Below are 12,207 nucleotides of genomic sequence, written 5' to 3'. Positions count from 1 at the left end.
AAGGCAATATGCCCCTAGAAAATCAAAAAAGAAAGATTGATTTTTTTATTTTTGCTTTTTATCTATACAACATGATACATGAAAAAAGAAAGAGAATCCTTTCTTCTTAATAAGTCCCAATTGGGTCCAATTGGGACATCATCATCATCTTATTTGAATCTTCCAACAAGGTGGGTCTCACTATTTTCTTTTGGGAAATGATATATTTGCTCCCCTCCCTTCCCCTTGATCGAGACAGCCCCATCCAGTGTAAAAGATCAGTCATGAATACACACTAGAGTTGGCTGTCCCAAGTGAAAAACAAGGGGCACGAATATCAGCTTCCCAAAAAGAGAGTATATATTTCCCCAACCAAACGATCATCTGGCTTTCTCTACCTTCATCTCTTCTACATGGAAGAAGAAGAAGAAGAAGACATGGGCTTCGTGGATTTCTCATCCAACGGCAGAGATTCATCCGATCAGGTTATGAGCGAAGTGCACTTGGGCTGCCCACCTTGTTTCTCTGGCCCTTACGTATCTCACTTTACCTTCCCTAACCAAACACCACCACCAGGTACCTACCTCTCTACACCCATTCTCTTTATCCATCTACCTAATTGAATGAAAATAATGTATATTTGGAGGTTGCTTTCATTAAAAAAAAAAAACCCCCATGTTCATATTCACTCTTTCTTCTAAGAATCGGTACTCCCATTCTAAGGTGTTGTATATGTGGGATGTCCAATCTGCCCACCCTTTATATTAGCTTGATTTTATTACAAAATAACAACTAATTAGTGGAAAATTTCTATTCAGTATTGTATCTGGATTGTATGTGTAGACATTTTAGTTGTGTGTTCATGCCACTGCACCCTTACCATGATGCAGCTTTTTTAATCTACTTGTAAGATTGGAACATAATAAAAAAAATTTCTTTTCTTTTGAGAAAAGATGACTATATTCAGAACAAAAGATTGAGATTACAAGCTCACATCAATGGGGAAAGAGGGTCCATAATAAACGGAGTCCCTCAATGCCCCGGATTTTGCCAGGCGATCCGCTAGATCATTGGCATGGAACCCACCATGATCATCTTTCAATTCGTTAAAATGAAATCCGTAGAGTAATCCCAAAAGGCACTGTTTTTCCATGCCCAATTTGCTATGTTTAATTTAATTTTCCAAGCTATCATAAAATAAGATGAAGACTTTTCCTCAAAAGTCCGAGAATTCCTTTCCAGCCACATCTCCCACATTACCACAAAGGGGATGAGATGCCATAGTGTTTTTCCCAATGAGCCAAGATCTGTCATGTTCCAACTCAATAGAAGATTCTTGATGGAGTCCGATACTACCCATCGAATAGAATCAAAATTCTATGATTTGGGTAGGCAAATTTTTCTATGAAATTTGATTCAAATCGTTAAATTGTTTACATTTACTGTATATATTGTAACTGATTCTTAACTCGTATTGTTTTGAAAGATATGGGTATTAGTTGATTTAATTAGATGCTTTTCAAGTGTCTGTTCCATAATATCTTCAATAATTGAGTATAATTCTTTGTGATGTCATATAGTTTGTCTATTAAATTACTTTCATATGGAAGCTTGTAGAGAGATCTCTAATAGACTTATTTATTGGTTTGATGATTTAGAACAAAATATTGTGATGGGATTATGTAATGATCTTTTCAAAGGAGATGCGACTTCAACAAATCAAATCTTCAGTTTGGACGGCGATGGTGATCTTGTTCTAACTCGACGAAGCAGTAAGTTCCCATAGTTCTATTCATGAGACAATTGTTTGTGTTTTTTTATCTTCGATTTCTTAAATGCTCCATGCTGTTGGTAGTTATATTGAAGAGTTTACTGTGTAGCCTGTAGGGATATATTTGCCACCGAAAAGGTGTATGAGAAAGCAATTTGTGTTGCTTCGTTAATCAAATTGATGGATCCATACACCATCTCCATCTCAATGGCCACAAGCATATGTAGGTGCAGTTGTATAAAAAGATTCAGTCCTCCTCCATGTACCAGTTGAAGCAACAGTTGTTCCATTAGCAACCAGAGAAACCCATCCCGCGTAGTTTATTGTAACTTTCTTGTCCCAATTTGTCAAGAGCTAACCTTTGACCGTCCTATTCTGTATCCACACGTTATGTGAGATGCAAATGTGGTGCCTATCAGAACATTTTTGTGGAAAAACAAAAAGATAAGTGTCGATTTGGGCGTGCAAACCCAATTGCATGTTAGGTTAGACACAAACAGGCTATAAGCTTTTCCATATCCAAGCAGGATTGGAATAGGAGTATAAGCTCCTTAAGATTAAATTGTCTCTAGTCAGAATCCGAGAACTACGAAAAGCTTAGTGCTGTTATAGTGGAGCCCATCAAGCCACCGTTCGGCCTTCTAGTAATTCAATTGAGCAGTTTGTCTCCTTGCAAACAATCTAAAGAAAACTATCCCATTGATTTGAGGATTTGACAACCATTTTAGTGGAAGAGGCAGTAAGTAGTTTGAGTTTCAACACTAACTTTCACAAGTCTAGATTCCTTGGTATTCATACCTCTGTTGATGAGATTGATCGGCTAGCAGCGTTACTTGGGTGCACCGTGCAATTGGGTTACTTGGCAAAGCCAATTGCATATTGGGTTATACGTATAAGAACTTAGATGTAATGTTTCATTGCATATGAACATATATTTTTATAATCAAAGCTGCCATAATCATATACTCTATCCCGTTGCTTTACAAAAGAACAGACCAACAATGAAATTGACTGTCATCTTGTAAGGGAATGTAAATCCAAAGGAAATTAGGGCTCCATATTTGAAATCTGAAGATCAGCTAGCAGCTCTCTGTCTCTTGGAGGACATTGGCTCCAGAATGTATTGTACGGGTTTGAGTATTATTGGTATTTGTACTGCAACTGCCATGTTAATGTGCGGGTTTGAGTATTATTGGTATTTGTACTGCAACTTCAGGAGTAGCATTACCATGCTAATGCGTGTATTTTTTTCATCGGTAGTGTAGGAACTTATCTTTATCATTGCAGTTCAAGCAAATATATAAGGAATAGAATACCAATGGTTGTCCATGGGGAACAAGTAATTTGAGTTTCCTCTCTTCAAACTATTTTTTCTGTTAACATTCTCTCAAAAACTTGAGTAATGATTGCGTCTATAAGAGTCATGTTCTTACACTCAAATGTGTAATAATGGGTATCCCAGTCTTTACAGTTCTATTTCCTACACCACAATCAAGTACTAAAGTCACTCATTTAATCTGGACTGATTAAACGGATGTTAAGATGTTTGATATGATTATAGATGCTCTCATTTTCATAGAGAACTGGGAATTTATTTTGTGCAGAACCATCTCTGAATTGTGGAGTCACTATACAACATAAAATCACATCGTCAATTCCTAGCGTTGGATTGCAGGTAAAGCGGTCCTTTATAATGGTTTCTAGTACATATTCATGTCCCATTATTGTCTCTTCTCCCTTTCAGGTATGGAGAGCAGAGTTGGTATTGGCTGATTTTGTCTTGCATACAATGTTCACGTCATCCGACTTTAATGGCGTTGTTTCATTAGAACTTGGTGCTGGAACAGGTACCATTGAACACTTGTTATCAACTCAATTTCAATGATTGCCAAAGTCTACAGTGCAATTTTTTAGAGTTTCAGATGCCATGTAATTGAAAAATAATATCTGTTATTATCTGATTTTATTTTGCCATCTTTACTAGGGTTGGTTGGCATCTTACTTGCACGTGTTGCTAGGACTGTCTTTTTAACAGGTATGTTTTGCTTATGTTTTATGTTATAAATATTTGCCTTTATTTCTTGTGTCATTTTTCTTCCTATATAAGTGTCTATACCATGGTTACCAGGGTAGGAAACGAATTCAGGAAATGAAACGTGAAATGGAAACGAGAAACACATGAAAAAAAAAAAAGGGAAACGAGAAATGAGAAAACAATAGGAAATCATAGGAAAAAACACACATGAAACACACGGAAAACACGAAATATGTGGTTTTGTAGATTTATATTTTGTTAATTTCAAATTTCTATTTGAATTTTCTTATTTTTATTTTTATTACAATATATGCTATTGTTTTCTTTTTTTAATATCTATTCCACAATTTTTGATGTGTTTTTTCCAAAATGATTTTCGTATGTTCCACACGTGTTTCCTACATGTTTCACATGCATTTTCTACGAGTGTTGCATATGTTTATCACGCGTTTCACACATGATTTACATAAGTTTCTCATATGTTTCCCATGCGTTTCGGAAACATATGTCCAATTATTTTTATCATGTTTCCTGAACGTTTCCAAAACGCAGGAAACACGTTTTAGGGGAGACGAGTTTTCCACCTACAAGAAATGTGTTTTAGGGGAAACGGGTTTCCCACCCGCCCAAGGAGTTTCCAGCAACTATGGTCTATACAAATGCACAATTTTCATGGAGTTATAATCAATCTGCCTTGACTTCTTGTTCTTTATCTTGACTATCTATTCTTTGTTTCTCTTCCTCTTGGTTTTCATGGATTCACATCAAAATCACATCACGTTAGGAAGACGTATATGAAGCTTGTGAATAACTTGGGGAAAACACAGAGAAAAGTTAGGCCCACACATGGGAATCATCAAAGGAACGTGAGGAAAACCTATGCAAGTTCCACAAAGTTAAGAGAGCATACCATAAGGTAACCTGGTGAAAATAGGAGTCTAAAAAGGGAAATGTAATGTAGGACCAGAAGCACCACACAAAGTATAGGCAAAATGCCATTACTTAAGAGCATGGTTTCAAATTTCGGTTTCAGAATGCGTTTTAGTCCTCTCCGAAACTGAAATTTTGGCCGAAATCCGACAAAATAAAAGAAGACGGCTATTTTATCTCGTATAGAATTTCGACTGAGATTTCTGAAATTTTGGCCGAAATTTCGGGAAAATATTAAATAATTATCAAAAATTGAGATTTTTGGGTGAAATCCCTTAAATTTCGGACTAAATTTTGGGATAAAAGAAATTTAGAAATTTCAGCTGAAATAAACGACGGTTTCGAGTATTATAGATTTCGGTTTCGCTCTCGACCGAAACCCGAAATTTTGGATTTCGGTTGAAATTTCAAACCATGCTTAAGAGTAACAATAAGAACGCAAGGAAGTTTCTAGAGAAAATTGGTTAACTGCAAGTACAAGCACAAACTGTCACCATTCTTATCTGCAGATTCTTTCTGGCTTTCTGAAACTTTACATTTAACAGCTCCAATTCCAAAATCATTTGATATGAACAATATAGCCATCGTCTTTGTTTTCTTTTCATTTTATCCACTTCTATAAACTTAAAGAATAAGCCTGCTTTTACTTATTCAACGATAAAGTAACAATTCTGATATTAAGAGTTCCACTCCAGACAGAGACATTAGTTGGAAATTACCAGAACTCCTACATTATCTGCCTTCTATGTTGTGTGTAGCCGTCATTTCTCAGATATGCTGCATAAATTTGTCAAACTCCTTTCCTGAATAATTAGCTGAGTACCTAACAAACCCCTGAACATCCAATTAAACCAAGGTCGTACTTTTATAATTCATGAGTTCTGTCAAGGACTTCCATGTAAACCTGACAAAGACGTGTGATTTTTTTGGAATAAGATGAATATGCTTTTTCGGCTGCCATCTACTTGTATCTTGTATGCATGGAGTGAGAGTGTAGGATTTTATCTATGGCTTCTTTCTGTTGTATACTTTTGACTTCACCAGGCAGAACCACAAATTGTATCATGTTTCCTGCCTTTATCTATTCCTTTTCAATAATTGCTTGTGGTTGTTCTTTGGATTTTTCTTTCTTTAGTTTTTTTTCCCTTTCAATTAAGAATTTTTAATACTGGTTACTTCTGAAAAGGTATTGCTATGTAATTTGTTGCAGACTATGATGTTGAAGTTCTTGACAACTCTGCAACTAATGTTCATCTCAACTCTGGAATGTTTAAGGATCATGGGACAAAAGTTAATGTACGTGAACTTGATTGGAAAAGGTCATGGCCTCCTACCCCTAGGGCGGCGGGTGAGTTTGATTTCCCATCTCAGCGAAGGTGAATATATATATGATCAATCTCTTGGTATCACTACATAGCTGATAGTTCCATTGGTTCCATCTATCCTCCTCTAGGCTTTATCTGAACTTTTCCGTTCTTTTTTATTCTTTTTTCGAACATTACCAATTTCTCATTTATTTGAAGGTAGTATCATATTTAAAACAGCTGAAAGTTTTTTATTATCATATTTAAAACAGCTGAAAGTTTTTTATTTACAATATTCCCAATGATCACCAAACTCATTTGAAACTGCTCTCAACATTGGATCAGCTAACAAATCACAGTAAGGGATTCTTTTCAAGTCATGGCCTTATCTAAAAACTCTCATTTTATTCACGTATAGATATTCCTGGACCTTGTCAGAAGTCGAAGAAGCTGACAGAGCATCTCTACTTTTAGCCGCTGATGTAATTTATAGTGAGGAGTTGACAGATGCATTTTTCATTACTCTAGAGAAATTAATGTTGACAGGCTCTGAAAAGGTACCAACATGATAAACTGGCTTAGAAAAGGAAAGTTAATTGAAAAGTTTGTTATGGAAATGAATATGGAATGAGTGGATTTTGGTTTTGGGTTGTGATTTCAGGTTTTGTACTTGGCTTTGGAAAAGAGGTACAATTTCAGTCTTGATGACCTCGAGGTTGTAGCCAATGGATATTCACACTTTCGAAGTTATTTGAAGGTTGACAAAGGTACATGTTCGCCATAAATCTCATCTAACAAATGTTTTCTTTGCGAGTTTTCTGCTTATAACATAGCATGGTTGTCATATAGAATGCAGGGAGCTTGAAGACAGATCACCACGTTTTGTGGGCGAGTGCATTGATCTTGCTCAAATCCCACAGTATATTCGAGAGTACGAGAGAGGAAACGATCTAGAGATTTGGCAGATTAGACATGTGTAACTAATTCGAGGATTCCTCATTGCAGATTCTGTTGGGGTTCCACATGAAAGCAAAGATCCCACATCGAAAGAGAGAACCTGATGTGTCCTCATTGCAGATTCTGTTGGGGTTCCACGTGAAAGCAAAGATCTCACATCGAAAGAGAGAACCTGATGTGGATGGGGGACATAAGGACTTGGCTACCCTCCACTTAATTGCTAGCTTTTAAGCGTGAGTTCTACCCGGGTCCCAACATATTCATCCCAGTCTAGATGGGTGTTGGGAGGGCTTCTTTGGAGACTTTTTTTTATATTTTGTTCTCCTTTAAGATTTTTGTATTTGGTTGTTGTCTTTGTTCTTCTTGTTTTTGTTCTGTACTCTCCCTGCTTTGACCATCACAGAGTTCCCCCTTCTTTCCCTTTAATAAAGTGTTTTTTCTTACCTTTCAAAAAGAAGAATCTGGAATTTCACTGTTAAACTCCGTTTTTACCTGTATATAAATTACAGAATGTTGATACAAAAGTGTGTAAAATCAGTAGTTAACACAATTCGAGTCTTTTTATCGGTATAAAGTATGTAAATTAAGCAAGAGTGTGTTACGAACCCGAATGGTTCGTAACGCGATTGATCTTCCTGGATGGAAGCTCAGCCTCTTGATCCACTTCGAGGGAAGGATCAGTCTTCCATTGTGCAAAAAGACACAATTTCTAAGATGGTTTCTTCATTGATTTCCATTAAATGTAATATGTGCTTATATAAAGTACTTACAGATAAGCATAGAAAGATCTCGAAAGATCTTATGATAATAAGAGAAATAACTAAATAGAGATTATCTTAATGTAAATTAGCATCCTAATATATCCTAACTACTAAATATATAGCATCCTAAAATATCCTAAATACTAAATATATCAAATGTGGTAAGATCTAATCTTATTATCTAAAATATCAAAGTAATTTATTCCACCCCAAGCGGGACCCGTCTAGGCACGTAACAGAGTGAGGTTGGAGAATGCATATGATGAGATGGGTACAGAATTCAAGGTCGCATTCTTTAACCCTTCTTTGTTTTTTCTTAAATGGTAGCCAATTTTATTAAAGTTGGTCGATAGAATGATAAGCAATACAATACAAACGAGTAAGCTCTTCTATGATAAAAGGAGATCACGGCTGATTCCTTTGAGACTCCATCTCTAGCTAGACCATCTGCCACCGAGTTTGCCGAGTGACACACATGCCGAAATACTACTTAGCTAGATGCTCATTCTTTAAACATTCTTGAGGCCTTCTGTTTTTTTTTCTTACACTATAGATTGAGAACATCCAAAAAAAAAAAAAAACCCTGAAATATTCATAGCACCCATTGTTAGATTTATTTTACTACCTAGCTCTACATCATTCAATAAGGTGTTCCTACTTATAGTAAAGTGAGTCCAACCTTTGATTGATCCTGGCCGTCTATTTGATAGCCTTTGGATCTTCCATGGCCGAAAAGCTACCCCAATCATCCGATTAGCATTGGTATGTAATTTTTGATCCATTGGAACGATGCCTCTCAAATGGATGGTTCAGATCAATCAAATATAGGATCTGATTGTAAACAAAGGCACAACGAGGTGGCCCCACTAAGGCATAGTGAGTCCCACTTTTGAATGATCTCAACCGTTCACTTGATAGGCCTCACATTGGATATTCAATAATTTATAATTACATTTGGATGTCAAGATTACAAGTCTGATGATTTTTAGCAGATTTTGTCTTATTCATTTAATTCATATGAGGTGGTTGTTCTCTCCTAGAAGAGTGTGACCTGCGAAATGGCTTTCCGTGAAATTCGTTAGCAAATCCCATATAGGTTTTATTAAATAAAAACTAACAAATGGCACGGGACTATGAGTTAGATATGTTCTTTGGTGTTGAATTCTTTGTCCAATATATGCAATTAACTCATTAAGATAATGAAAATAATAACATGACATTGTGCATTTTTTTTTTTGAAACGGCAAATTTTATAAAAGAATCCGAAGGGACACCCGAAAGGGAATACCCAAAGTTACAGAACAAAAAATAAAAAACTAATTACACAATGAATAAGACATCAAATAGGAAATTGATCAGACCAATTCATCGAGTTGCATACCACCCTTCTTCTAGCCAACGCATCCGCCTTCTCGTTAGCAGACCTTCTAACATGAAATCTGATTCCGCCAATATATCTTCCATTTCGGTGTGATAAACTTAAAAAATTCAGAAAAAGATTGGGCAAATTAGAAAAAACCAAGTCTGGTATTTAAAATTGAATCACATTATTTTTAAGTATCTTATATGGGACTTGCTAGGCAATTTCGCAGAAAGTTATTTGGTGGCTCATTTTCAGGAGAGAACAGTCAACTCGTAGCAGATTGTCTTTTTCAGTGGAATTTTGTCATTAGTTATGTATAATTTATCAATTTTGTTGTGATCCAACACCTCTACTCTAGTGGATTTGTGATTACTCTTTTAACACTACCAGGGTGTCCCGGGTAAGAAATGGGTCGAATATTTCGTTTGCCATATATGAGTTTCTATATGGTGAGTGCGCATGAAGCCCAGCCCCAGCATTTTCAGAAAGTACAGTGGCTCCACTTCACAGGATGATCGAAACTGTTCATTTGTTGGCTATAACGTAAATATGTTGTAGCCCGTAGATCAACCCTCTGATATGTAGAGGGACTGAACATTATAGAAATTTCTTTAGATCGAAGGGTTAGGATCATCCTATGGAGATGATCCATGAAGTATGGCATATTCACGTTCTGACCCAACAAATGAATGGTTTAGATCATCCTGTGAAGTGGGCCCCACTATTTTTTCTGATGCTCTGTTTGCTTGCTGGTAGATGGCTGGGAGAATAGGAGAAAAATAAGTCAGAGAGAATTAGACAAGAATGGAAGAGAATGGAAGATGGGGAGAATATTAGGAGGGAGATTTGCGAGTAATGTTTGGTTGCGCGAGGAAATTAGCGGAAGATGTAGGGTGTCATTATCAAAATATAGGTGGAAGAGAGAGAAAAGTAAGAGAGAGGAAGAGAGAAAAAGAATAAGACAAGAATTTCTCTTAATTCCTCCAACAATTTTTTCCATTTTGGTGAGAAAAGGGGAGAAGATTATGGGGGAGAACATCTCGCCACGTAGGCACCACCTAGAATAATAACCAATAATGATGTCTAGAAGTTGTCTAGTGGTCAAAGCTGTAAATGACAACCAAACATGTTTTGGGGAGATCTCTGGGAGATCTCATGCATTTGAAACTCCTACAATCCCCCCAAAACAAGCAACCAAACAGAGAGTTTATAGAATCTCACCCTCTAAGTGTGTGTGTGTTTGTTACGACTTCTTCTTGTGTGTTTGTGTTTGTTTGTTATAACTTCATAAAAAAACATTTATTAGAATGTGATGGTCCTTTTCACGCGGCAAGCTGTTCGTAAACAATGACAACACTTAAAATAGAAAAATGGTAAGAAGATGTGGTTACTGGGCTCCTACTAACATCCACTTTTGGGTTGACAACAATTAGAATAGAAAAATACAATGGGATGAACCTAGTTTCTATGTTGATCAATCAATCCTCAAATCAGAGTTCTACTAAGGGTAGGTTTGCAGCCATTAAAAAAAATACTCTAAGGAATATTAGTGGGTCCGATTGGGGAGCATGAGAACCCCTGAAAAAGAAAAATAGGAAAATTTTTCACTGAGTTTTTTGGAATTTCTTCCACTTGTTCCCTCTCAAGTCTCTCCCCCTCCCTCCTTATCTCCTATTTCACAACTGGGCTTCCATGGTTGCCAAACATGGCCAAATCTTTCAAATTTGTAGTCATTTTTTACACATGGGACATCCATTTAGCATGCAACAAAGATCATCGGTCAATACATGATGTTCTACAAAATCAACGGTCTAGATTGCGCCACGTATGAAACCCAAAAAATTGATCATAAGTAAGTGACTACTGGCCTAACTCTTTTAAAAATAAAATTTGGAATGAAGGAATTTTAGTTTATTATTTTTAAATTTCAAAAAAGAATGCAAGTACAGGAATTATTTATATGAATAAGTCTAAACTGAAGGGAGCCCTTGCAAAAAAAGGTGAAACAGCTCTCCTATCGGCTGCACATCACATCCATTGCAAAAATGATGGTGATGTGCAGCTAATAGGAGAGCCCTTTCACCTCTTTTTTGCAAGGACTCCCTTCAGTCTATAATTCCTCTATTTACATTTATAAAACGTGGTCATGCGTGATACATGTACAAAACTGAAGATGCTTACTTAATTCGTGACGCATCTACAAACGTACACAACTAAACCACCTTAACTTTCTAGCAAAGCATGGCCTTTAAAAAAGAAAACCTTGAAATAAGAATAGTAAACATTCAAAATTCAAAGATAAAAGGACTCATCTTCACTAGGGCTCACCTAATGTACGCACCCAACATTTACCCACGTGTAAGTTTAAAGAAACAGTTCTTCATCTTTAGAAGGTCAAATCGTTCTCTTCCTCTTTGTTTTCATGTTCCTAGAAAAAATTAGGAAGCATCCCAGGCTTTTCCTTCTTCTTTCTTTTGTTACTGTAAAAGAGAAAGCCGACAATCACACATTGGACATGCACTAGTTGGCTAATTTGCAAATTAGTATAGTGAGAAGATGTTTTTAAATTACCAAAAGACAAAAATACCCTTTATTGCCAAACCTCAAAGGGAAATAATATCACCGCTACCGTATTTTGATGATCGCACTCCTCACTTTATTAAAAAGTATGGTATTAGCCGCACCATAGGTTGATCCAAACCGTCCATTGGATGGGCCAAGCCTAAATAGGTTGTGCCCTAAATACGGTAGTGGTGATATCATTTCCCAACTCAAAAACTGTACCTTGTATTAATTGTAAGCAAGGTTTTAAATTTAAGCTAAAATCCAAAATTTGTGATTACGGTTAGGACCAAAACCGAAACGTTCCGAAACCTAAATTGCCGAAATTTAAACAACATTTCAAGTGCCTTTACCAAAATTTGGCCGAAATTTAGGGATTTCAGCTAAAATTTCGGTTTCGGTGAGGACCGAAATTACCCCCGAAACCGAAAGAAGTGATTGACTTTTTGGGTATTCCAATTGGGGAATACAAATTCGGCCTATTATCAATTGTCCTACCTTGATTGGGTGATCCTAGACACTTGATTTTGGTAGGATTTTACTGG

At 36.4% G+C, this 12,207-nt stretch overlaps 1 protein-coding gene across 5 annotated transcripts; it reads left to right on the top strand.

The window, feature by feature from the left end:
* Positions 1-237: 237 nt before the first annotated feature.
* Positions 238-7,436, top strand: LOC143856233 (Putative methyltransferase family protein). 5 transcript variants are annotated; one of them, XM_077366386.1, is made up of 10 exons: positions 238-555; positions 1,638-1,751; positions 3,355-3,425; positions 3,495-3,597; positions 3,735-3,785; positions 5,926-6,091; positions 6,313-6,377; positions 6,458-6,576; positions 6,681-6,786; positions 7,025-7,436. In XM_077366386.1, the coding sequence occupies exons 1-10, from the start codon at positions 393-395 to the stop codon at positions 7,078-7,080; spliced, it is 1,014 nt and encodes a 337-aa protein (XP_077222501.1). In that variant the 5' UTR covers positions 238-392; the 3' UTR covers positions 7,081-7,436. The 5 variants fall into 5 exon arrangements, with proteins under 5 accessions (XP_077222501.1, XP_077222499.1, XP_077222502.1 ...); XM_077366384.1 differs by having other exon boundaries at positions 240-555; positions 6,869-7,436; XM_077366387.1 differs by having other exon boundaries at positions 242-555; positions 6,681-6,830; positions 7,169-7,436.
* The last annotated feature ends 4,771 nt before the right edge of the window (positions 7,437-12,207 follow it).

Source organism: Tasmannia lanceolata, unplaced genomic scaffold (assembly GCF_043159265.1).
Source record: "Tasmannia lanceolata isolate RefF3 unplaced genomic scaffold, GAP_Taslan_0.1 ptg000023l, whole genome shotgun sequence".
Classification (NCBI taxonomy): domain Eukaryota; kingdom Viridiplantae; phylum Streptophyta; class Magnoliopsida; order Canellales; family Winteraceae; genus Tasmannia; species Tasmannia lanceolata.
This window is presented reverse-complemented; position numbering and strand designations above follow the sequence as displayed.